This window comes from Mytilus edulis, chromosome 4, assembly GCF_963676685.1.
Source record: "Mytilus edulis chromosome 4, xbMytEdul2.2, whole genome shotgun sequence".
In the NCBI taxonomy this organism is placed as follows: Eukaryota; Metazoa; Mollusca; class Bivalvia; order Mytilida; family Mytilidae; genus Mytilus; species Mytilus edulis.
In genome coordinates, this window is record NC_092347.1 from 91,982,274 (window position 1) to 92,010,139 (window position 27,866).

Below are 27,866 nucleotides of genomic sequence, written 5' to 3' on the forward strand. Positions count from 1 at the left end.
AATAGTGAAATATGGTTGACCTATTACTTACAGGCAGAATCTAATAAACAGACCTAATGTGATAAAATTGACCAATGAACCATAAAATGAGGTCAAGGACAGATTAAGACTGCTAGACAGTCAATTAAACTATGAAAATGAAGCCAGGAACAACGGACATGTGACAGACAGAAATTTAATCAAAGTACTTGTTCAAGAAGTGAGAGTAAAGGTTGCTTTTAATCCATCATAGGGAAGCAAAGTTAAACATTGCATTGAATGCTAGGAAAGCATTAGTTGAAAGATACCGGAGGGACGTTCCAACTCATAAGACGAAAATAAAGTGACAACACCATGGCTAAAAAGATTAACTTTACTACACTTAAACAGAACATAGAAAACTGATTCACCAACAATTATGGACATATGATGAAATCATAATCTTTCAGTCAGTTTACATGGTTTAATTGAAGTCTGGAGCTGGCATGTCAGTTAACTGCTAGTAGTCTGTTGTTATTTATGTATTATTGTCATTTTGTTTATTTTCTTTGGTTACATCTTCTGACATCAGACTCAGACTTCTCTTGAACTGAAATTTAATGTGCGTATTGTTATGCGTTTACTTTTCTACATTGGCTAGAGGTATAGGGGGAGGGTTGTGATCTCAGAAACATGTTTATCCCCGCCACATTTTTGCGCCTGTCCCAAGTCAGGAGCCTCTGGACTTTGTCTTGTATTATTTTAATTTTAGTTTCTTGTGTACAATTTGGAAATTAGTATGGCGTTCATTATCACTGAACTAGTATATATTTGTTTAGGGGCCAGCTGAAGGACGCCTCCGGGTGCGGAAATTTCTCGCTACATTGAAGACCTGTTGGTGACTCTACTGTTGTTTTTTTCTATGGTCGAGTTGTTGTCTCTTTGGCACATTCCCCGTTTCCATTCTCAATTTTAAAGGAAGATAACTCCAATTTTAAACATTACGTCAGAATATTCAGAATACTAGTATTCAGATATTTTTAGAACAGATATTAGATACCTGCACCTTGCACAAGTTAACTTATGTAATTTTCTTTAAAAATGCTCCCTCCGTTACAGCAGGGGTATAAACACTATAACGTAAACAAGGAACTGAGTGAGAAAAAACCTGTCATATTCCTAATTCGGTACAGCATTATTGATGTATTAAACCTAGTTTTATAGCTAACATAACCTCCCACTTGTGTGACAATTGTGTATAGTTAAGTTGGATAAATAAATAAATAGATTCTATACCACAGTGGCACTATATGTACATCTATAGAAAATCATAACGTACCGGTACATCTATGTCATTTGATCTTTGTTGGATATTTGTCTCATTGGCAATGATACCACATCTCCTCTTTTTCATAGTGGCCACATTTGGTCCATTTGTGAAAGTGGTTTGAGTTCTGATGGTTGTGTATGATGAAAGTTAAGTGAACATGGTACTTCATTGGAACTTGAAAGTCAGCTGGGATTATTCTCAAACAAAACAGATCAAGTCAAAATTCTTTTAATTTTCTAAAGGCAAGAATTTTTATTTTTATTTTTGAACTCTTTTTATTCCTTTTCCTATGGCATTAGAACGACGTAGATTATAATGTTTGTACAGATAATCCAATCTTTTTTGTATCATATGAAACTTTGTTGGATATAATTGTTGGAGTTTGTGTCCATCAAACTGTAATCTACGAATGATGCGCTGCATTTCATTTCCTTTAAAACCACGAATCCATGATGGACCCTTCATTAAATCAACTGGTCTAACATTTCCATCCCCTAATATATCTAAAGAAAAAAAATGTTAGGAATATACTTACATATATGTTATAATCATTATATTTAAAAATAAAAAACACAAAAAATCACATCATAAATCGAACATTGTTTCTGTTAGCGCTTTCACCGCATCTCCTACGGTTCATCAGACAGAATTGTTATCTACCGTTACAACTTGTGACGTTACCTAATAGTAAAGTCATGCAGTAGTTTGTGTATTTTACGGACTCTAATTTACAACCGAATTTCGCTTCCTATTTAGAGTCGTAAAATTACCCAAATTGCACCTTTTTTGACAGTTTTTTCACCTATGTTTTTTATGATGAAGACAAAAATTTCAATTCTGTGTTTATTTTGTAGCAGCTGTATCCTTCTTTATTGTATAGATACACCAGTTTGATTTTTAATCCATAATTAGTCATAGAAAAATGGGTTTGAATCGACATCCAAACTAACCATGATTCCGTAATGAGGAGTACCCATATTGCACCCATGCTTAAATTCACATCATTAAAAATCGAATAACAGATGTTTTGTTTTATTTTTTCAAATATAATACATGCTCACTATTCATTCTTTTAAATGGATGCTTGCAACATTTTTTTTTTCATTTTTAAAAGATTACTTTTTGGGAACGTCGCATGGCAGAGTTTTCGTACATTTTTCTTTTCCAGTGAAAGCTTTATCTGTTGTATAAACTGTGAACATTTAATTTATATAGTTATACGCCTAATTTAAGTCCAGATTTTTAGTATTAGTATTGTCATCTCAGAAAGTCTTACTGATTAAAATACTACAATAGGGAACAATTTGACAATGATTGAATTTAGCAGTGTCAACCCTGTGATTATGACCCCTGTATATATAGCAAAATCCGTAATATACTGTTTGGTGGTGCGCCTGTCATATGCGGAACATACAGATAAGGTAATAGGTAACAGATGATTATTACTATTGGTATCAGTATCAGAATTGACCCGAAACTTGTTAATTATTGCAATTGGCAATATTAATTATGTGGAAAACAAAAGGGTCTGGAGTGGTGTAATTTTTAATCAAAACTATTGTCCTATATTGGCTATAGATAAAATTGAATTCTTTGATTCGTTATTTTAGTATTATAAATATTTACCAATATAATCATTCTGTCCAAATAAAGCATGTTCTTTGTCCCAATAGTCCTTATCCTTCTGTTTCAATGCAAACTTCAATGGTTCATCCAACTTTGGCAAAGCACCTGTAATCAGATCCATATACTTAAGGAATCAAAAATGTTTGTAAGAATGTTTTTGAAAAGAATACCCCTTAATGGAATCATTAAATATAATTTACTAGAAACAGTGATAATTCTTGTCCAGTTGGTACTATAAAAGTGTGTCAGATTATGTGCCCAACAATAGATAATTGAATGTATACACAGTACTATTAATCTAAATGCAGATTATATTATTTCATGTCAGAGATTCACTTATTGACTGCTGTTAACCTAATGTTCTTTAATAATCATATATGATACATTAGATACATTATAACATGTAAAAGAGCATAGATCTTGATTTTTTTTTAATCTTTTTTGCAAAACCCCCAAAATAATCGTAATCATAATTTGGATTACTCAGAGGCAGATTTAGGGGAATCAATGAAGCATGACCGGATCTGCCCCCCTCTTAGACAGTCAATGGGCCACCCATTTATGAAGAATTCTGGATCTGCCACATACTGTGAGACCAGAGAAAATAATAATTTAAAACTCAAGATGTACTGGTAATGTATTTTACATCATTAATATAGTTGAAGTTATGCCCTTATCATTCCTTTGATTAATTATATCATAAAACTGAAGTGAACTTTAAAATCAAAGATATAACGATGAAACCTACCTCCTCCAAACAACTTATTATCCCATCCATAACGTCTTGGCCAATGTTCCCTGTATGGTGACTGTGGTTCATACATCTTGTCACCTTCACCTATGCATGCAGCATCTTTCCTATGGACAGTCTCCTTATCTTTTTTAAACTTTGATGACATCAATCTTTTTTGGATGAGATTAACACAGGGAATGGTCTGCTTTGCCTTATACAATGTATACATTTGTGACGGTGAAGTTTTGTTTAATAACTGTTTTGTATGTGTTTCCATTCCATGACATAAAAGACATATGCTCTGACCTATTATACCCATTTAAAGTGGCCTCACTTTTTTCCTGAAAAAAACATAACAATATCTGTTGTCATGGACTCATGATTGTAGGTACCTTAAAAACAATATGACTAACACACATTAATTAATACATGGATAGCAGTTAGTGCACCTTAAACTAGAGGCTCTAAAATGCCTGTGTCGCTCCCCTTGGTCTATGTGCATACCATAACAAAGGACACGGGGGGATTCATCACATTTGTGTTTTGGTGATGGTGATGTGTTTGTGTTTGTAGATCTTCCTTTACTGAACATTCTTGCTGCTTACAATTATCTCTAATTATAATGAACGTATGAATCTATCTAAGTAGTTAAAATATTTTTACAAAACTTTATGTAAATAGTTGCAAATTGACTATAAAGGGCAATAACTCCTTAAGGGGTCAATTGACCATTTTGATCATGTTGACTTATTTGTAGGTCAGAAAAAAATTCTTACTTTGCTGTACATTATTGCTGTTTACAGTTTATCTTTGTCTATAACAATATTCAAGATAGTAACCAAAAGCTGCAAAATTTTATTAAAATTACCAATTTAGGGGCAGCAACCCAATAACTGGTTGCCTGATTGGTCTGAAAATTTCGGGGCAGATAGACCTTGATTTTACGAACACATTTATTTGGAACAGATTTGCTCTTAATGCTTTCGTTTTTGAGATTTTAGCCCAAAACTGCATCTAACCCTATGTACTATTTTTAGCCATGTTGGCCATCTTGGTTCACAGGTGGAGTCATTGGACACATTTTTTAAACTAGATACCCTAATGATGATTGTAGACAAGTTTGGTTAAATTTTTCTTCATAGTTTCAGAGAAGATTTTTGTAAATGATAACAAAAACTGTGGGAAAAATTGACAAAAATTGATTTTTTAGGGCAATAACTCCTTAAGTGGTTAACTGACCATTTTGGTCATGTTTGACTTTTTTGTAGATCACCCTTTGCTTAACATAATTGCTGTTTACAGTTTATCTCTATCTATAATAAAATTCAAGATAATAACAGAAATCAGCAAAATTTCCTTAAAGGGAAATTCCGCGATTTTTTACTTATCATCTAATTATGTTCATCATAACATAAAAAACACATTTGCAAAGTTTTAAATTTATATTCCTTCTAATAACGGAGAAAATCAAGTATTTGTAACTTTTTTGGTTGAATTCTCGAGTGGGTCGTGACGTATTAGCCCGATTTATTGAATTCTGGGAAAAAATAAAATCTGTTTAACTCTTATAGCTTATCGACAATATACGTAATTAAAAGCGCACAGCTGACGAATGGTCGAAGTTATAAACCACAATATAAGAATGAACGAAAGTGAATATGCATATATATACCGTTTTGTATTGATTGAATTAAACTCCTATAAAATTATCTCTAGTAAATGTTTTTGAATGAATTTAATTAATTATTGTTGAGATTTTTTTTCATAAAATATTTATTGAACATTTTTACTGATATTGAACTGAAAATATTTCAGTTCTATTTACCGTTATTGTTTTGATAATCATTTCAATGCAACTAATGTGTGAGCAGAGTGTGTATATTATTTTGTAAAGGTCACTGTATATTTCTCGGCTTGAGGTCAATTCGTTTACCTTGTAGCTATTTAGCCGCAGGTGTGTGTTCAAGCGTACACAGGTATAAATGTTGTTATTTGGAAAGGATAAATAGAAAGGATTAGAGTATATGCTGTCATGATGTTAATACACTAAGATTAAATACACGATGAGAATAAAGATACAATAATTAAATTGTGTAAATTAATTGAAAATAAAATTCAGATTCGTAATTCCGAAAGTGTATAAAAATAAAAGGAAACAATTTTTGATTACTTTCTTAGCAGCAATTGGCGTAAAGATTCAAATATGAAGCAAAAAATAGTAGTTTTAATCTTTAATAAAAACTAAATGCAATATTACCCAATTTGATATACCATTGTACATCTGTTTGATATCATTGACTTTACCGGAATTTCTTAACTTGTATTCAAATCTGGCTGTGTTTAAATGCTAATAAAACTATTGCAATTTTAAAGTTTTTAATTGACAAAAAAATACAACATACAACATGCATAATTTTTTTTTAGTTTCTTTTTAACATTTTATTCTTACATAATTAAATTCATTTGACAATCATTTACACGAACTTTTTGTGAAAAGAATACTAATTATCTAAGCTAAGGCATTATATCTTTTGAGGATTTTTGAGGATTTTTTTTAAAATTCTATGATAATAGTTGTGCAATGTTGAACATGATAGCCGTCATTAATCCAAATAAGTAATACAGTAGTTGTAATAAAAGTTATACTTTAGTCATGCATTACAGATATTGACGAATTTATAATAGTTCGTTCATACATCGTTGTTCATGAAACAATCATTATTAGTATACATGTAAGTTTCCTGACGTATAAGAGCCATTGAGGATGAGCTCCAGAGAAATCAGACTAGTTGCGTTTCGTTCGTTTGTTTGTTGGGAAAGGAGAGGAAATGCAACCGCTTGTACAGATAAACGACAGAATTACCATACAAGCATTTATAGTCAACACAATCAGAAAGAGTTCCCATCGTTAGACGGGGAATATGAAGGCTTCCAAGAATGAACAAGTGACATGTCTAACTCTGAACAGTTAGAGAACAGACTATCGACATCGAACGCTTGTTCTTGATATTTGAAACTGTATGCATATATATACGTATACGTTTATGATATAGTGATGAGTTCTGACAAAAACTAAATTCCTTCATGGTTATATCTTGCCATACGTTTCTATTGGTTTGTAAGGTGATTACTCAAAATCGTTATTTGAAAATCCTGTTTGTGAGATGTAGATTCATTTCAATACAGAAATTTCGTCTATATATTTCACAAGTGTATAACACAGAGAAGCTCTGAAGGTTCATTACTCCCATTTTGTTTGGGTGTGAACCATCGATGTTTACAGCAATATCAAGGAATAAGGTGATGATGGTAGAAAGAACTATGGGCGTCATGTGGCAAATATTACATGCATATCGGACAATGAGTTGTCAATCTGTATGAAAAGTTTTCCAATACAACCATATTATTGAGAAGGAATGTTTACATGCTATACTCTCGTACTAGTATTACAGGGTTCTTGTGGCGTTCACCTTAGACACACATCGTTTTAACGATGTTTAAAAAAAAGACAGAACCAATTTAATGTCATATTTCCCTATTTTTTTTAAATATAACTAAAATTCTTTTATCTGACAAGAATATCCCTATTTAGCGAACAAGTAATTTATTCTTTTTACGGTTATTGAATACCAAGAAAGAAAATAAATCCAGAAATTAATTTGAAACTTTGATACTCAAAAGTTTCCCAGCAAAATATTCACATCCCCTGGGGATAATTAGTGTTCGTCCAGTGGCATATATAACAATTGTGATGACGAATTCCTTCCTTTGTTTGAGAACAATCTTATTGAAATATAAATCTGTGATTTTCCTAGGTCCACAGCTTCAATGAACCAAAGCAAAAGTTATACATCGACCTGTATTTAAATCAAATTGGTTCTCTTCTTCTTTTGGTATACAACTGTAGTCTATCGACATTCGATGATTACATATTGTTGGCATACGTTGGCTAGTCTATTTACAACACTTTTACCCCTATTTATTCAAAATATATGTTTTTTTCTTATGTTCAATGTATACACGTATATATTTTAAATTGCGCTATAGTTCCGTAACTTTATATCCAGTCGTATAAACGAATCGTCGGCAAGTGCGTACATTTTTTTAAATCAATATTTCTGGTCTGTTCCAATCTGTCCTTCACTATTGACAATGACTATATATTACATTTTCCCAAATACACCCTTGGAAATAATATTTAAATAGATTTTAATTTCATCAAATCTTATTTTTTGGGTATTATTTATATATTATGAATTATATTCTTTACACCAGAAATGTTATTTATAAACAAGCGTATGAGTTTAGTAATGACAAGTAAGACAGAGTTGTATATTATACATCTGATAGTTCAAAATGAAAAGGTATAAGTTATAAGTTATCAGCCGTGTACACTGATCAATACCTGCAGAAGTGAAACGATGCATGAACTTGCAAGCCCGACAGGAAATCGCTTGAATACCTGGACGTGTCACCTCACACCCCTCACAATACCTTTGGAAGTAATACCTTTAGCCATGCTGGTGATCAGATAAGGGAAGATCAAAATATATTTGAAAAAAGTTTATTACTTTAAAGAATTATGAACAAATTAGATTTTCGAAAACAATTTTCACGGAACACTTATTTATGATTTCAACTTTGACTTTTCACCTAATTCCAATATCAACAGTTTAAAAACAACAGACCATGGTAATTTAAAAAAAGTAAGAATATTTTCCGTATCAAGTTAGTTAGTCGTATTAAACAACCGTACGATTGACAAGATATCGACACGCAATTACGACTACATCGGTTACTGTAGTTTTGTTTCTTTGTGGTTTATAGACATATCGTTTTTATTCATCGGGAAAGAAGACAAGATGGCGGATCTCGGAGAATTGATACTCTAAATTTAAAATCGATGGTGATCGCTTATCTAGCGGAATAAAACTTTAATATCTATGAATTTGAACATTTTTATACAGAATGAACATAATATCAATTTTTGATTTTTTTGCGAAGTTTCCCTTTAAAATTACCAATTCAGGGGTAGCAACCCAACAACAGGTTGTCCGATTCATCTGAAAATTTCAGGGCAGATAAATCTTGACCTTATAAACAATTTTACCACATGTCAGATTTGCTCTAAATGCTTTGGTTTCAGAGATATAAGCCAAAATCTACATTTTACCCCTATGTTCTATTTTTAGCCATAGCAGACATCTTGGTGGCTTGACCGGGTCACCAGACACATTTTTTAAACTAGATACTCCAATGATGATTGTGGCAAAGTTTGGTTAAATTTGGCCCAGTAGTTTCAGAGTAGAAGATTTTTGTAAAAGTTAACTATGACGACAATGGCGACACCGACGCTGACCACCAAGTGAAGAGAAAAGCTCACTTGGCCCTTTGGGCTAGGTGAGCTAATAAGTGAACAATGAAAAGTATTGTTGTACAAATCTAGTCTAGACTTTCAGTTAAAACTTTATCTTGTCAAATATTCACAGTCTTCTTGCATGCTTGATCAATCATGTTGAAAGATTTACATCCAAGAATATTTGCAGACCACAAACAATAGCGCGTCCCAGAAAAAAATTAAAATAGCCTTGCCAGACGTCATAATTATTTGGACTAACATGTACCTTACTTAACATCATCAGAAAAAGACTAATACGACCTACAAACATGACAAAAAGATGTTGATAACATACATGTAGTGACCATTTTTGGACAATCAATGCATTTGAATGGGAGCATATAGTTGGAATCCACCCCCCTTTTACTCTGGGTTGGGAACCCCCTTTTAAAAATGGCTGGATCCGCCACTGAGTGCAATCTACCCTCCATCAATGTCATTAACATGATCATGACCATTAATTGTATCATCATATTAACATAGCCACACATTTGAACATGGCAAAAGAACTAAATACCTAGGGTGCAAATTCACATTCAAATTCTATAGTGAGTGATGAAGTCAAAAACAGATGCCATAAAGCCTACAGAATAATCAGCTTGCTTAAACAAAATCTGAACATTGGATCAAATGCAGTAAATGAGTATCATTGATTATTAGACTCTCTTCATCTGATCCTTATTGAAAAATTTCTTTGGACAGACAATGCTGTCAGATAAATTTCAAGTGTGTAGCAAGAAAAACAAGAAACGTCAGGTGCATATTTTGTACCATTTTCCGATCACAGACACTGTATACACCTTATCGCTATTTGTCCGCCATTGCTGGAAATCACACAGGTTCCCGTAAAATTTTGACGTCATAAAACAAAACATCTGACGCAACAATGGAAAAGTGATTGTTGTTGACGTCAAAAGTTCAAGCGGACGGGTCAGTCGGGATTAGCGATAAGGTGTATTTCTGTCAATGAAAATGGATTTTACTACGTACACTAGTACGTTATTTTTGTTACACGTGTGAATAGCATGTACCCATTGAAAGAAACAAGTTCTTATGCTTCAGATCATAGAATTATATTAGAAGAGTACATAAAGTTTACAAACCAAACTAACCTTGGATTACTTACTTGCTTACTTCCCTTATATTCGGTGTGTAAATGACGGAACATATCGGAAATGATAAAATCCGGATTTAAAAATGATTGAGGTGAGCGAGCGAGGCCGTAAAAAATAATTCATTGTACTATGTCTATAATCTCTCATAGTTATATGATATCGATTCGTTATTAGCTAGCTAGTTAAGTTATATACATGTTTGTTATTTTCTAAAAAGAAATAAGAGCAATTTAATCTTGTACATTTTGCTGTCGGCGCATCGCAAACAGACACTTAATAAAAAGTAACAATCTAATGAGTGCATAAATCAAAAATTAAATTTGTGCAAAAATAAAACACAAAATGAACTCATTTACATATATGTACAAACAGGGTGGATGACTAAATATACTGACTTTGGATCAGTATTTTAAACTGATCCAAAGAGTTTACATTAATGATGTTTTGTGGTAGTGAATTCCAGAGTTCAACTGTGTATGGAAAAAAACTGTACTTAAAGTAATCTGTTCTGGTGCTGAAAGTTTGATATTGTAGTGAATTGGTGAATCTGGTGATTTTGACTGGCTGTGCTGAGAGGTAAAGGTTTGGGTCGACTGCTATAAATTGGTGTGTGATCTTATACATCATTGTTACTCGATTGATGTTTCTGCGAGTTTCCAGTGACTTCCATTTAAGATGGTCAATCATGCATGGAAGTGACACTACTGGTGTTATGATACCTGTTGGTGACGTAAAAACACGCGTATGTTAACTTTCTTCAAAAAGAAAATCCTTTATATTCTCAAAATCTTCATCAATGTACTGCTATTCTTTCCTGTACACTAATTCGTTGACATTATTTTCGTATGCAGTGGTCTTCGGTAAGATAACTGAAAACCCTAGTCGATTACGAGTAGTCGAGCTCACCTGCCACGTGAGGGATTCGAACTCACAGCATAAGTGCTCACAGGCAAGTATTTGAACTATTTGACCACTCGGCGAGCCGACCGAAAATACTGGACATGGCTTAATAACTTACTGTTCAATCTTTCAATCTTTTCAAATGAAGTTAAGATTGAAAATGACTGTTTTAGACTAAAATTCGTTTAATAGTGAGTACGTTTATCTAAGATTAAAATGGCTGGTTTAGACTTAAATATATTTACTAGTGAATACGTCTAAAATGGAGCCAGCACTATAACTATCGCTTTTCGGGCGGGAAGAAGGCAAATGGTAGTTGTTATTATCTTTGAACTAGCTGTCAGTAACTGTGAGTTCTCTCAGATCTGTATTTTTGTGTCTTTTGTTGTTGTGATTGTTCTAATTAATACCTTTCCAAGTCCAGTCTGTAATTTTGTGAGATTCTTATCTGCCTTGTATCGATCTGACGAGTTAAGCGTTTTCAACCGATATTTAGCTCACCAAAGAGCAAAGTGAGCTTTTTACATCAGCTTCGGTTGGCGTTTTTTACATAAGTTTTCTCCGAAACGACTGGATCAAATTTAACAAAACATGGCTAAAATCGTGACAAAAGCCTAAAATGCAAGTTTTGTCTTTTATTTTGAAATCTGTTATAAATAGAGAAAACCTGACAGTATCAGAAATGTACACCAATCAGGGCCGTAAACGACAAAGAGGCATGTAGGCAGTTGCCTCCTATTGTGGGCTGGCCAAAAAAAAAAAATGAAGAAAAAAACGCTGAAAAGAAAAAAAATGGTTAAAATCATGAACTACTTTAAAAGCACTGCCATGGTTGTTAGTTTAAACAACAAGGTGATTAATCATAAACAAGAATAAAATTGAGAAAGGAAATGGTGAATATGTCAAAGCGACAACCACCCGACCATAGAGCAAACAACAGCCGAAGGCAACCAATGGGTCTTCAATGTAGCGAGAATTCCCGCACCCGTAGGTGTCCTTCAGCTGGCCCCTAAAATATGCATAATAGTACAGTGATAATGGACGTCATACTAAACTCCGAATTATACACAAGAAACTAAAAATTAAAATCATACAAGACTAACAAAGGCCAGAGGCTCCTGACTTGGGACAGGCGCAAAATTGCGGCGGGGTTAAACATGTTTATGAGATCTCAACCCTCCCCCTATACCTCTAGCCAATGTAGAAAAGTAAAAGAATAACAATACGCACATTAAAATTCAGTTCAAGAGAAGTCCGAGTCTGATGTCAAAAGATGTAACAAAAGAAAATAAATAAAATGACAATAATACATAAATAACAACAGACTACTAGCAGTTAACTGACATGCCAGCTCCAGACCTCAATTAAACTGATTGAAAGATTATGTCTTCATCATATGAATATCAGGTACAATCCCTCCCGTTAGGGGTTTAGTATCATACTATCATAAAATATATGAGAAGAACATAACCCGTGTCATGCCAACAACTGTTTTTTTAGAAATAAATGTGTTTAGTTCCGATGCAAAGAAGTTCACCAATGGAAAACGGTCATGTCTTTTAAAGAGGTTGGGTCAAAATGTACAATAGAGCAAGAAATCAAACACATGCAGTACTATCCAAATATAAAACAAATACTATTGCTTCTGTTAACCTTACTAGTTGGGTCTTGTAGTTGTAAGGGGTTATTTTCTGTCCTACGGCGCCTGGAACAGGTCAACAATGACCGAAAGCAGATTGTGTGGTCTGGCTATGCTACACATACAAAGGAGTGACTGATAATATTGGCAATATTGAATGCATAAATGCTAAAGATTAAAAGAGATAGGATTCGTCCGGGCATATTAGCATTTGATAAGCCTAACCGAATAAAATGTTCAGTGTTAACAGTGTTACGTTATAATAATTTGAATTTGATAATCAAATTTATGATTTCTTAAAAATGCATTTTCATTTTAAGGTTTGAAAATTGTCTTTCAGGCTGAAACAGTGAAACGAAGTCAAATTAGCTCGATAGGGACAGCAAAAAAGCCGGATAAACGAAAAAAAAATGCTCAACTTTAGGGGGCCTTTCAATTTAAGTTTGGAAATTGTTTCCCAAAACTTAGCAAACATTGCTTATGAAGAGTCATAAACAGGATAAAGCGCAAAAAAATCTTATTTTACCGACAAAGTTGTGAACTCTGGTTTATAACTATTTTTAATATATTCCAAGTGCTTATTTATTAAAATATAACAACTATTTAACAAGTGGACGAATTTTGGGGAGGATACATTGCATTTATGAAAAAGGCTCTGTTAACTAGCGTCTCTGTGAGTGTTCCAAAGAGACAAATGTATCGATGCCGTGTAGTGTTGATGATCAGTTTTATGTCCCGACATAATTGTTGCGGTAAATATAGTTTTTCGGTCTGTTCGTCCATCCGTTCGTTCGTCAGTTACACTGGTTTACCTTTGCGTTTAAGATGATTCGAAAAGGGAAATAAGCGCCGAGCGGGACACCCCTGTCTTCAAGACATTTCCTTGTTGCCATCAGCCTATCTATAGATCGTGTTCAAAGTATTTCAGTAGGTAAACACGTTTCCTTTTGTTTTCATGTCTTTATTCTTAAATTATTTGTTAGTATGAAATAGTTGATGTGTTCATTAATTAGTGTGTATATTTTGTTTTGTTTTGGAGAAGACGTTACTAAGTTGTAAAACTTGTGTCTAATCCATTTGTCATTTTGAACAATAAAATATGTTTAAACTAGAAGGTAAATCCAGCTCTACATCCCCGGTGATTTTATAAGACTTCTGGGGACTTGCTCAATATGAATATAAAGGGTCAAAAGTACATCCCAGCATATTACAGACCAATATCTCTGACATTTATTTGTTGCAAGATCATCGAACATATTGTTTCCAGCCATATTTATGGAACACACAGAGGCAAACAATATCCTTTTCCCACTAGAACATGGATTTCGAAGTAAACGATCCTGCGAGACGCAACTCTTATAATGCATTGATGACCTGACAAAGAATCTTGAATTGAGAAAACAGTCTGACCTACTGATAATAGATTTCTCAAAAGCATTCGGCAAGATATCCCAAAGCATACTCCTACATAAACTCAATCACTATGGAATCAGGGAAAAGACAGCTGGATAGAAGCATTCCTGACAAATAGAACCAAAGTAGTAGTTGTTGAGGGTGAACAGTCAGACAGCAAAGGTAGAATCTGGAGTTCCACAAGGGTCAGTGCAAGGCCCTAGTCAACAGTTCGTCTCTTTGCAGATGACACAGTAGTCTACCTAACCATCGCCTCAGATACCGATTGCCGACAACTACAGTCAGACCTGTAACTGGCACTATGAGAGGAAAAGTGGAAGATATATCACCCAGAAAAGTGTCGCGTGCTGACTGTCTCCAGAAAGAAAAAGCCGATCAAATGGGACTTTATATTACATGGCCATGTACTAAAACATGAAACGTCAATTAAGTACCTAGGCTGCACTATCACAAGCGAACTAGACTGGGGAGAACACATCAACAACATTACCAGCAAAGCCAGCAGAAGCCTTGGTTTCATCCATAGAAACCTACAAATCGACGCTAAAAACATCAAAGAGCAAGCATACAAAACTCTAGTAAGGCCCCAACTAGAATACGCCACAACAGTATGGGACCCATATCATCAAAAAAATATTGAACAAATTGAAAAAGTTCAAAGGAGAAGTCTCCAAGAACGACACAGAGAAGACAGGCTCGCAATGATGTACAAGATCGTCTATGAAAAAGTAGCCATCAGCAAAGTCATGTACCTCCAAACACCAACTAGAATATCCAGACATACACACCAGCATTGATACATGGTACAAATAGGAACCAAAGACTGCAGGAAATGATCCTTCTTTGTGAACACCACCAGAGACTGGAACAAGCTTCTCCCAGAGAATGCCACATGCATTCAAATCTCAAATAACCAACCTTACAAACTAAAGATGAACATTTGTTTTCAGCCTGTTTTTAACCATGCAGAACCAATTTGCCAGTATATTCAGAAAGTTGAATGTGGGCAGTATATGGAAAAAGAAGAAGATATTGTGTTTTATTAGTGAAATACTGAATGTTTGGTTGAAATTACTGTTCTGAAAAATCGAAAAGTTCAAGTCCTGTTTTGGTCTCAATATAGAAAAGAATGGATATTGGTTAATGGCACGAAGACATCACATATTGATCATTAAATGTCACACAAAAACAAACAACACGAACTTCAATAGAGCAGGAACTTCCATTTATAGACAGCCATCTCAGGATGGCCTCAAACAAAACAAGAACAACTGTACCCAAAGGCACAGCAAAATGCCCAAATATCTTATTTTAAATTAAAAGGTTTATTCAGGATTATATATGTCCCTCTTATAATAAATCAAGAATAGACACGACAATGACTTGAATGGATCCTTTTAATATAAAAACGACTTCTGTCCTCTATGTTGGTAAAAACGACCTGCGACCTGTACATTTCCCTTAAAAACGACCTTGCGACCTTCAACGAATTTAAAAGCCACCTTGCGACCTGAGGGGGTACCCTTTGGGAGCCTCAAATATGTACACCATTTTAGTTTCAGAAAGTTGGAGTTCTAGGTAAGCATGACCTAGTTGATAAATTTAACTGTTTTTTTTTATGTAAATAATTCAACTTTTTTGCATTGAATCAAACCCTCCTTCCTGTAGTCATTAAATGTCTTTTTATGTTAGTTGATTTTTCTCACTAGCTGTGATGTGCTATTTATTTCCCTTGGTAGCAGGTAATACTACAAAAAAGTTTCACTGTATAACTAATGACTTGGCTATCTTGTAGGTCCTTGATTGGTTGGATCAGGAAATTAAGAATGCATTTAAATTTATACGGTGCATAAACATTGTAAAATTCATCATTAAAGGGCTATAACTCCAATAAAGAGTCGATTGACGAATTGGGTCATTTTGATTTATTATTAATCTTGTCTTGCTGATAAATAGTAACAATTATAAGATGTCTTCTGACAGTTTTTATGTAAGTAGACGGTAGGGAGATCTCAACATTCTGATTTTTTTTTATGTCTGATTTTCTCTGTATGTAGCAGTTTCTAGATAATAAGCAAAACCTGCATTTTAACCCTACATTGTATTTCAAGCCATTAGACACATTTGAACACTACATACCCAAATGATGTAGCTAAATGGTCCAGAAGTTTCATAGAAGACTTTTTTTTTTTAATTTAACAAACAAGGATGACAAAAGATTGACTGAAGATGTACACAAAGTGTACAAAAGTGAACTTTATGGATATTCTGACAATTAGATGTCATAGGTTGAAAAGCAAAAAAGTTATATGGTACTTATGAACTATCAAGATTCCCACAAACGATAAGAAGAAATTCCAATCCAAGTATATATATTTTATTACAAAATATAAATGCCATCTAAGGCCTTACAGCCAGCATAAATATATATTGTACAATTATGGTGGCAAGAAATTCCCAAAATGCTACAAATTCTTTGTTACCTATTAAACACCATTACATCCCTACTACAAAATATTTTAATACAAACAACCTAAAGATATAAGTAATAGCATGAAATAGATGTCATTCTGAGTCAAATGAAAACATTCTACCTTTTACAGGTAGCAACTAATTATTTTCAAATAAGCTAAAACTTTTAAAGTTCCCATAAAAATTATTCTGTTGCTTTAGTTTTATTTTCTTTCTAAAAAAAAGTATAATGCATGTTAATTTTCCAATTACCAAAAATGCAATTACATTAATGCAAAACAAACAAACAAGTTAAAATTTAGTTAAAAGTTAAAACTTAGTTAAAATTGTGTTAAGATTTTATACAAAACAATTATAGAGAGTTAATAAAACCTACCAAACATTGACAGCCTATCATACCAAATATACTTTACAACATCTGAGAAAATAATAAAGATTTGTCATAAACACTCAGTGATAATTTAACAGTGATCATTATTATTTTGGCACACTATGACCTGAAGATATATATAACACAACCTTATGTATGTGAAAAGATCAAATAAGTAGGTATTTGTATGAGTATTCTTAAAGTGAAACAATGGCATTCATAAAACTGTGTTGTGCAGTGAAACAACAATGTTATAAGATTATTCTTTCTTTCAAGTTTGAATGATCTACATACACAATAAATTGTCTCAGATCTACATATATATTCAATCATCTCAGATCTACATATACAATAAATTGTCTCAGATCTGCATATATGTTAAATCGTCTCAGATCTACATAATATATTGAGATCTACTTTTATATCACAGTCTAAGGACACAATACTGTCAAATAAATATATAAATAGCACTACTAGTGGATATTTTTAGAAGGAGAACGCTTTCCTCTGTTTTCACATTTCTTGAGAGTATCTCTTTGTATTCTCTGAAATAACAAAAATTTAATTATAAATTTGCATTTAACCATTGAAATAATGAACAAGTTGAATAACTTTTAAAATAATTAAATGCTTGTCAAGATTGAATTTTTAACTTTTGGGTTGACTAATTTTTTTTTAATATCCTAGAATGTTTTTTAAAGAGTGAGTAACGTTTTTAGTGATAAAAATTAAAATACAATGTGTTTTATAGAGTAAGTATGATATTTAAAAAAAGAAAAGAAAAAAGAAGTTATGAGTTAAACCTTTTTCAACTGATTTTTATAGTTCGCTCTTATGTTGTACTGTTACACCACTGTCCCAGCTAGGGGGAGGGTTTGGATCCCGCTAATATGTTTAACCCAGCCACATTCTGTATGTATGTGTCTGTCCCAAGTCAGGAGCCTGTAATTCAGTGGTTGTCATTTGTTTATGTGTTACATATTTGTTTTCCTTCATTTTTTGTACATAAATTAGGCCGTTAGTTTTCTCGTTTAAATTCTTTTACATTGTCATTTCAGGGCCTTTTATAGCCGACTATGCGGTATGGGCTTTGCTTATGGTTAAAGGTCGTACGGTGACCTATAGTTGTTAATTTCTGTGTCATTTGGTTTCTTGTGGAGAGTTGTCTCATTGGCAATCATACCACATCGTCTTTTTTTTTTTATATTATAATGTTTATTGAAGTTCTAAATTCAAAAACAAAATCTGTAATGTAAATCATGAATCAAAACTATTTTCTAACTGACTACACAATGAGTGAACTTATAATTACCCTATTAAAAACTTTGGCTCTCAGTCTGTTTAATGAATAATCTTCCATTCTTTTCTCCTGAAGCTTCTGATTTTGCACTTCTGGCAGCTTTTTATATAGCCTAAAAAATAAAATCAGTATGTATTACACAGAAAAACAAAGAAAATGTGCACCTAAACATTGATGTTTCTGCCTATAACAGACGACTGGGTTCAAGAAATTATAATTGGAAATCTTATTCCCACCATGTTCAATTGTCCCTTTCAAAATTTTCAGGTTTTATGTGATTTTTTCAAGGTTTATGTAAGCTATGGAATTTCACAAATTTGCACTACTGTCTAAATCCATTTAATTTTCAAGTATAATATGACTGTCTTAACGGAATATTTGTATACAAATCCAAAACAAATTTCTGTACTTGACTGTTTAGTTATGAGAAACTTTCTGTATTTTAACTATAAACAATTACATAACATCTTGTTAACACTTCTCCTCTGCAAGCAGATGTTTGATTATGTGTAGTTGACAACACAATAAAATAAGCATCACAGGTGAAAATGAGACGATGATTGGATTTTTGGCAAGAAAATGATTGAAGAAAAGAAGGATGGTGAGGCTGGTTTTTGACAACCTTGACAACCCATGAGTCTTGCACGGTTGGTAAGAAAAGAATGATGGCCAAAGTAACACTAAATGACTTAGCTACTGACTTCCAAGGGCATATAATATGTGAAAGCTTTATTTTTCTGTCATCAATACTTACTTTTGAGTTTGTTCTATCATTTCCCCTTTTGAGATTGCCCGTCTTTTGGGTTTATGAAGGTTCTCTGCAAAATAAACATAAAATCAATCACTATCATTATTTGCTGTTATATACCTTTATTCTATTTATTTTTAAATAAATAGTAAATATGTGTCCATATGGTAAAGGTTGTCTTGACTAAAGCTAATCCAAAACTTAACAGAAGATCAAATCTTAAAACAAATGATTTAAAATTGATGATAATTCGAGAATATTTAATAAGCAAAGACCAGCCAGCCACTTTCAAGATGAGCAAAATGTCCATTCTTTTCCATTCAACCTTTTCTGCATCAATTTTGTTTTATAGCACTGAATAAAACAAGAAAATTATTCCAAATTTTATTGTTTCAGGTCATTGTATCTTCCACTAAAACCTTAACTCCATTATGTAGTCAGTTTAAGTGTCCCTTCCCCCTCCATACAAATTTTTATTTCTGAAATTGCCTTTTTATGATTTAACAAATAATTAGAATTCACAGTATGTCAACAAATAGTCTCTGTAATCATACCACTTAATGGATGTGCCTCTGGATTTGCCTCTTTCCTTCTCTTTTCTTCTGCAAACAATCTATTTCTTTCTTTTTCTAGCATATCCTGTAATGTTCTTTCCTTTGAAGCTAATGCAACTCTTTTTTGTCTGGCCCTTAACTTGGAAATGGCATCTTGTTTGTAGGTTTCGAATGCTTCCTGAAATTTAAAAGAAATATATAATGGAGAAACTAGAAATAAAGCAAGATGTACTACTATTCCTAACTCATGACACCCCATATTAATAGCATTTGGTTAACATGATATGGAGTTCTTTAACAATGGATGTGAAAACCAAGCTCACAGTAAATTATTAGGCTGATTATGTCTATGTTAAAGTTATTGTTACCAAAGCACCACAATTTTCCAGGCAAATTTAGTGTTGTTTTTTTTTTTTAAATAAATTGGATTGAAATAGAAATAAATTCCAACCACACTGTAACTCACCTGTAGAGTTAACCTTGACAAAGGTTTAGGGTCAAAGTTCTCTTCATCAGATCTTTCTTCATCCAGATCTTTATAATGACCTGTTGTGTCAAGGTCAAATTTAGAACTCTCCCCTATAGATTTATTGACTGGATTATCAGCAACAATATCCTTCCATGCAGTAGAGGAAACAGATTTTGGTTGCCATGGTTCTTGACTGACAGCAAAAGCTTGTCTTTCTTTTAATGGTTGCCTCCATGGTTTGGACTGGCCCATTGGAACAAACCAAGTTAAACCACCTAAAAATAACAAACTCTATATATAAACTCTATATATAAAAATTAGCAGATGTGTTATAATTACCAATGAGACAACTCTCCACACCAAATGACACAGAAGTTCATGATCATAATTTTTCATTTAACTTTAATACACTACATAGCAGGTCTCTTTATACATTCGTGTGTTTGGATCTGTGCAAATGAAATGTTATTTCAAAAATTTCTGTCACCTCTTTTTTAAGTACAAATCTTAGAAGCCTGAATTAATCACACTTTGCCAGGGCTATTTAAAGGTTATGATGTCTTTTAAAAGTTCAAAATAGACAATCACTTTCACTTCACAAGTGTACACCACTGTATAGACACTTGTAAGTTATAACATAAAAGCATACATGTAAACAAAATTATTTTATGAAAAAAATGGTGCTGAAAAATTGTCAGTCAATACATTATTTACATAATTAAACTAAATTATATATGTTTGATATAATTTATTTACACCTATACATCTGGAATTTTCTTTCCCAACTGTCTGACAAAAAAACATATATATATTCTGTGGGTGATTTGGATAGTGTACTGGCTACACATGATTAGTAAACTAATAAGAAGTGTTATTATGGACCTGGCAGACTATAATGGAAAGATTTATGACAGATATAAATGTATAATTAAATGTCGAAGGTTTGTTACATGCAAGGATTTGGACAGTGTAGAATATATACTTTATATGAAATTATTGAGTCCAATTTAATATAAAAGTAAGAATTTGCCTTCTTTCTTTTCATTTTCGATCACAGGGTGTATCAATCGTACAAGGGTAAATTACAGTTGTATATCACTAATATGCTAAAAGACCTTCAACTTCTTGGCAGGAGATGAAACTTTTTCCTGTTTTCTTTCCTTTTTAGAATTTAAAACTTCATAAAGGAGCATAAACAATTTACCACATACTTGTTAATCAGCAGAAAGTATGACACACAGACTATAAATAAAACAAACATTCACAAACAACCTTCGGGAGATCATTACTTCATATTAATAGCCTTTTCATATAAATGTTTGAAATGTTACAAAAAAATGTCTCAAATACAATTTAATTGCACTTATGTACAATATGGTTTAGTGACAGTACATAAATGTTTCTTCTTCATCATTATTCCTTTAAAAGCACCAGCATTTGTAGTAATGTCTATTGAAATTTATGGGTCTATTGTTTATCTTTTCAGCTGTACAGCTTTGTATGATGTCACTACATGTATCAAGGTATTAACAAGCATTAAGCTAACAACTGTTTGGAGACTGCTTAAATATACAATTTATTGTTATTTGACAGATAAAAATGATAAAACTTTCAAATGGATAAAGTTTCGACTGGGTAGTGAATAACAAAATATTTATATAAACAAGAACGAAACTAAACTAAAGAATATATAATTTATAAAGAATAGAAAAAGAAAAAAGAAAATAAATGAATAAATGACAAAATGAATAAATGAATAAATGACAAAATGAATAAATGAATAAATGACAAAATGAATAAATGAATCAATAATCATGCCTCTAAACTGTTTTGTAATTGGAAAATGATCAAGATTCTTGTATCTTTTTTTTAAGCCAAATTTAAGCACTAAATGAAAATTACAGAAATTACTAGATGTCGTGTTTGTGAAAGTCAATCAAAACAATGATGTGTAGAGTGAACCTTCTAGAATTTAATTTAATACATTGAAACTATAAACATCATTTAAATGTTAAGAATTCTTGATCATTTTAAACTAAAACCTACACCTGGCTGGTCTTACCCGTACGAAATCCTTTTCTTTTCAACCTTTGTTTTTTATCTATAGCACATCAAACAGTAATAATCAAGACATGAAAGAATAGCAAACTTTTCGAAATTCCTTTTTTTTAAATTTATATATATAGGGTATTTTCAGCTATAAAACAATGTAGATTTTTAACTTGTTTCAAAGACTTTTAAAAAAAGAAAAAACCTTCTAAAAACTAACATGAATATGTTGTTTATAATAAATTAAATTTTAAAATATCACCTTCATGACTTTGAGTGTATCTATCTAACTGAGATAAAAATTTTGATAATTATTCTAACATATTAAATTTTACAAATTAATTTGGACATTGTCAAAAAATTAATTTTAAAGACAGAATAAATGTACTAGAAATTTCCAATATTTTACAATGCCTAATTTTTGTCACAGGACAAGGAAACACTTGTGTGCCAGAGTAACAATAAGAACAAATAATCACAACACAGCAAGAAATTAGAAGCAAAACACTTCACTCCATGTATAGAAATAGAAATTATGATATCTTACCATTCGGACTGTCTTGGAGTTTTCCAGCTAAATCATCATCTGGAGTTTCTGGTGTAAACATTCGAGATTTAGGTGGAGGTGACACTTTCATTTGTTTTGTCTCTTCATCAGACTCTGGAAGGCAGATACGAGGTTTTGGTGGTGACTTGGATCTTTTCGTCTTACGTCCAGGTCCTGGTTTCTTTTGGCATTGAGGTGGTGAAATAGACCTATTTGTTAATGTTCTGTCAGGAGAAGTAGAAGAAAAGGAATCAATTGGTGAATATGATCTTTGTCTCTGCTGCCTTGAATCGAAAGTTTTAACACTGCGTTTGAAAGATGATGACATTGAAGGAACAGATATAACGCCCTGATCCTCCCGTGGGGGTGACCATGATCTACATGGACTTGTCTGTACTGCTTCTGATCTTACATAGACATCTCGAACTTTCCGCTTACTTACAGGACTTTTTATTATTGGGGATGGCACATTAGTGGAAGCATCTTTCAATCTTCTTGATTTTGGAGACTTTGATCTTTCTCTTCGTAGTGTTTCTTTGTCTACAAAGTCAGTTCTCATTTGATTTTGCTGGTCTTTTGTTTTCTTTTTATCTGATTTCCCAGGTTTTGAACTTCTAGTTTTTCGAACAACTTGTAAATCTTCAGTGGAAGCCTCAGATTCATCTGCTTTTCCTCCCTGTCCAATGGAAGCCATATAGGCATCTAACATTCCGCCATGCTTAACCTTTTTTGTTCTGACTTTTTGAATTTCAATGCTGCTATCCTTAGTTGATGTAGTATCACCATTATTAGCCACAGAGTCAAATGAATCCTTATTGTTATCTAATGATTCCACACTCATAGTAGTTTCACTTCCAAATAAAGTAGATGACTCTGAACTAGCTGCTGCAGATGTTGTAGAGACGTAATTTAACTCAACGTCAATAGCCTGATCAGATAATTTTCCTTTCTTCTTAGCAGTAAGCAGCATTTCAAGTTTTTTCAATTTGTCAAGTCTTTTAATTTCTTTTCTTCTTTCTTTGTCAATTTTTATTCTTTGACTTTCAATTTTGTCCTTGAGTTTATTCATGAGTGGATCTATCACATGTCTTTGCCGAGACTTTTTAGATTTTCCTTGGTTTGAATCCTCAGCTTTACTTGGAGTAGCCTCAAAACTTGCATCCTCTGCTATTGAATACAAGGTGTCAATACTATCACCATGAACTGGAATATCAACTTTGGCCTTCTTAGAACCTTTCATTTTATTTTCCATTTCTTTCTTCTGTTTTTCTTCAACACTTGAATCAGGATTTCTACTTTCTTTCTTATGTTTTCCATGCAGTTTTTTCTTCTGTTGCTCTTGTAGAATGTCCGCATAACTTCCATTGCTCTCTTCTTCACTTAATCTCCTTAAATTCTGTAGTTCCTGTCTTTTTCTTTCACTTCTTGAGTCTTTTCTTTGTTCTTGACGAGACTTTTCTGACAATTCTTGCATAATTCTACGTTCCTTAGCTTTTTCATAAGTTCTCTCATCAGTAATTTTTTGCACTATATGTTTTGTTGGATTTTTCAACAGATCAGTGATGGCTTCCATTCTAGATGAGTTTATTGTGCTTGTACTTTCATTCTGATTCATTTCCTGGAATTTTAGCCATAAATCGTTAATATTTGGAGGAAGTTCTCTGTGTGATTCCTGTTCAAGTTTTCTCTGTAGTGACTTTGCCCTTTCATTTGGAGGCACATGATCATACTCTGCACCAAATTCTTTCTCATCAGTGGAATTCTGTAAATATCCTTTCTGTTTCAATCTGTAAAGAGAAAACGATGAAGCATATAAGCAATCAAAACCATTTGTACTTTGAAATATTTTACATTTTGTCATGTCCAAGCCTTTTATAGCTGATCATGTGGTATGGGTTTTATTTCTTTTTGAAGACCACATGGTGACCTATAGTTGCTTGCATGTATGTCATTTGAACCCTTGTTGATAGGTTTCTCATTGCATAAAAATTCAATAAGCTAACATTTATAAACATGTAAATCAACATGAAGTTGAAAAACATTGCTAGAAAATGCTTTGTGTTTCTTCATTTACAGTGGCACTCTTTGTTTACAATCTGAAACAACTGAAAGCAATATGCAAAATAGTTTATTCATTCTTAAGTGTAGAATTATTGTAATTTATATGAAGAAATCTAAATACATATATAACAATTGATATACCATTATATATCCACAATGTACCGGTATAGATCCACAATGTACCGATAAATATCCACAATGTACTGGTATATATCCACAATTCCAATATATGTCCTCAATTTTTTTATCTAAATAAACTGTAATTTTACCTTCTTTGTAATTCGTATTCAATCTGAATTTTTGCCTTTTCTTCTTTCACCATTTCTTCGAAATCTTGGTCAGGACACTGAAAATGCAATTATATCTGCTATTTTAAATTCCTTCAATCAAAATCATTTTACACAACACTAGCTCACATTTTATAATGTCAACATATAATTTTGTAAGATTTAAAACATCGATTGTAATAAAACTATATTTCCAGAAATCCAGTTAGATGCAAAAAATTTACAACCAAATATACTTTTGTTACATTATTGTGAAAACTAGCACATTAATTTAATCCTTTTTTCCCTGTCAGAATGCTGTAAATCAAATTTTCTGTCAAAAACTTGTCACACTTTTATTAAAATTAAAAGTTTATAAGTTCATGTATTAAGCCAGTTCACAACCATTGATCATAAATTCAAATAAGGTGAACAACTGTACAATATTTGCCAGTGACATTATAAGTGCTTCCCATGCCTTAGAATGTTGCATAAGGAAAGTTGTTGTAATGTGAATCAGATGTTCCAAGAGTTAACTTATTGTGAGCTAATCAAGACTATCATTTAATTGACAGTAAACACTTTTTACGAACATTCAGTGATAATAAAAGAAACCATAAAATTGTACAATACAATGTCAAGTTAAGGTGAAATGCATTTTAATGACCACATGAATGATATCAAGACTTGTGTATGTAATAAATGTGAATCCTGTGCTGACACAATGAAGACTTACATTGTAAGGTGTACTACAGCGCTGTAAATATGATGCTTACTTTATAAAATTTAACAGAAACATCAAAGGATCCTATGAAACTTTTATGAAAACTTTCAAGTTTATAGTATATAAAGGAGAATAAATCAACAATCACTTTCTACTAAATTATTTGAAAGTTAAATTTAATCTTTTAGGTAAAGAATAAAATCTCTGCCATATCCATCTACACAAACATTGTTCTATCTCATTATAAACTTCAAACAATAATAACTAGTATTTATATTTTCCAAACCAAATCTGTACAGAATAATCGGTACGTTACTATTATGATAATTTCTATTCCAATCTGATATAGACTTATTTTTTAGTATCTGTAATAAACCTACCCTTGGTAATTCTCTGAATTCTAGTTCCTCTGTATCATCATCAATTAACACTTGGTGATGAGTCATACCCGTCCTAGTGGGAGGTTCCTTACGGGGTCTATACATATCATAATAATTCTGTCCCTTTTCCAATGTTCTTCTTTCTTTAAGTGGCTCAGTATCTGGTCCTCTGTTGAGAAGCCTTTCATCCCTCACATAGTCTATAACTCTGTCAGTTTGCCTATAACCCGGGTTAATTGTGTCTAAGTGTGGACCTGGGTCCAACCCTGGTGGTAGTGCTGGTCCCGGGTCAAGAGGTCTAACATTTTCTTCTGATGGTTGTCTATCTGATGTGAAATCAGAACCTCTGTCTAAAGGTCTGACCACTTCACGAAGGCTGGATTCTGAAGAGCTTGCTCTTGGTCTATAATCTTGACCCCTATCACTAGGTACAGGTGGTTCTCTGTTTAAATCCATTTCTGGATTTCCAGATTCCAAAGATCTAGTTGGTTCCCTACTGCCTGGTTCTAGACCTGAACTTCTAGGTTCTAATCTATCATGTTCTGTTTCTCTCCATGCTATGGTTCTCATTGGGAAGCTATCATCCCCAGGTCTATCGTAAGCCTTATTATAAGGAGTGGAACCTGGTTTATCGTCTTTGTTTATACCATCTCCAAGTTCTCTCTGAGAAAACTCAGCCATTCTATCATAACTAGTTTCCTCCTGTCTGGTTATGAAATTTGGTCCTTTTTCTAATGGTTTGACATTTAACCTGTCTTCCATTAGCTTTTCATCAACATTTCTTCCTCGGTTTGCACCATTTGCTAAGACAGCTGGTGATGCCATTGATGTGTGATGGGAATAGATCGGTGATGGTTGGCTAGACAGTTCCATGAAACGATCTCCATACATTGGGGATGAATATTTGTGATCAACATCTGGCAGTGTTGCTAGATCAGTTTCAGATCTCGATTTTGTTGGTTTTGGTTCATATCGTTCTCTTTCAAAAGTGTCTTTGTATACACGACTATCGCTTCTGGGATCAGAATGTTCATGATGTCTGGTTGAACGTTTTGGAGTAGCATACAGGTCTCCTGGATCAGATCTAGTACTGAGAGTTAACCTATCCTCATATTGACCTGGTATCCTGGTGGTCGTAAAATCTTCCCTGTTTCCCATGTCACGTCTATACGAGGACAAGTTACTACCGTGAGAACTGGCTAAGTCACTTCGTGGATTATCTACTCCACTGTCTGTACCAGACCTTTCTTTTTCATCCTACAAACAAAACACATATATTCAAGTGTTGCATGGATAAAGTATTAAAAGTGAAATTTAGAAAGAAAACAAATATTTTTGCTATTGTATTAGTATAGCATAAAATGTGAAATTTAGAAAGAAAAACAAAGATAAGCTTTACTGTTTTTGTTTGTATTGTCTCAAGTACAAAAATATTTTATATGTAAAAAAGCACTCATTAAAAACAACCTTCCAATATAAACTTTAATGAATTCACATACAAGTTGTAATTCTTAACAGAATGGAATTTCATAACGCTTTTACAAACTTACAGCTAAAGATTTTTCATCAATTGTAGACAAAGTGTCTTTTTGACCTGGATTCTTGGTGCCATAAATTCCAGAAGTAGAAGGAGCATCTTTCCTGGATCCAAGGTATTGTACTGGGAATGATGGAGCAGTGGCATCATCAGAACCTAAAACAATAAAACAACATCCTATTGAATTCAAATTATATTTTCCTGGTAAATAGAAGCAATTCAGTTTTGACTTTTGTATCATAAATCAAAAAGTTGCAAAAGTGTCTATATGTATATG

At 32.8% G+C, this 27,866-nt stretch overlaps 2 protein-coding genes across 33 annotated transcripts in view; both read right to left on the reverse strand.

The window, feature by feature from the left end:
• Positions 1-1,500: 1,500 nt before the first annotated feature.
• On the reverse strand, positions 1,501-10,209 carry LOC139521047 (large ribosomal subunit protein mL51-like). 2 transcript variants are annotated; one of them, XM_071314274.1, is made up of 4 exons: positions 10,172-10,209; positions 3,663-3,988; positions 2,915-3,019; positions 1,501-1,791 (listed from the first exon to the last, which is right to left on the reverse strand). In XM_071314274.1, exons 2-4 carry the CDS (start codon positions 3,964-3,966, stop codon positions 1,547-1,549), a joined length of 654 nt encoding a protein of 217 aa, XP_071170375.1. In that variant the 5' UTR covers positions 3,967-3,988; positions 10,172-10,209; the 3' UTR covers positions 1,501-1,546. The 2 variants fall into 2 exon arrangements, with proteins under 2 accessions (XP_071170375.1, XP_071170374.1); XM_071314273.1 differs by having other exon boundaries at positions 10,158-10,207.
• A 6,264-nt stretch (positions 10,210-16,473) lies between these two features.
• LOC139521045 (serine-rich adhesin for platelets-like) overlaps positions 16,474-27,866 on the reverse strand; it is a 32,603-nt gene continuing 21,210 nt past the window's right edge. For 15 of the 31 annotated variants that reach the window (XM_071314263.1, XM_071314259.1, XM_071314250.1 and 12 more), the window contains 11 exons: positions 27,603-27,745; positions 26,053-27,309; positions 25,685-25,705; positions 24,952-25,028; positions 22,622-24,408; positions 22,088-22,126; positions 20,023-20,300; positions 19,557-19,734; positions 19,009-19,072; positions 18,267-18,366; positions 16,474-17,499 (listed from right to left, as the gene is read on the reverse strand). In XM_071314263.1, coding sequence (XP_071170364.1) covers positions 17,428-17,499; positions 18,267-18,366; positions 19,009-19,072; positions 19,557-19,734; positions 20,023-20,300; positions 22,088-22,126; positions 22,622-24,408; positions 24,952-25,028; positions 25,685-25,705; positions 26,053-27,309; positions 27,603-27,745 — 4,016 coding nt within the window. In that variant the 3' untranslated portion in view covers positions 16,474-17,427. The remainder of the gene's footprint in view (positions 17,500-18,266; positions 18,367-19,008; positions 19,073-19,556; positions 19,735-20,022; positions 20,301-22,087; positions 22,127-22,621; positions 24,409-24,951; positions 25,029-25,684; positions 25,706-26,052; positions 27,310-27,602; positions 27,746-27,866) is intronic. The other 16 variants (XM_071314265.1, XM_071314255.1, XM_071314253.1 and 13 more) reach the window with 3 other exon arrangements.

Coding starts and splice junctions, on each gene's coding strand:
- LOC139521047 (XM_071314274.1), bottom strand. CDS start 3,966: ATGGGTATAATAGGTCAGAGCATATGTCTTTTATGTCATGGAATGGAA. Junction 3,020..3,662: donor TAATAAGTTGTTTGGAGGAG/GTAGGTTTCATC, acceptor ATCTGATTACAG/GTGCTTTGCCAAAGTTGGAT. Junction 1,792..2,914: donor TGGACAGAATGATTATATTG/GTAAATATTTAT, acceptor TTTTTTCTTTAG/ATATATTAGGGGATGGAAAT.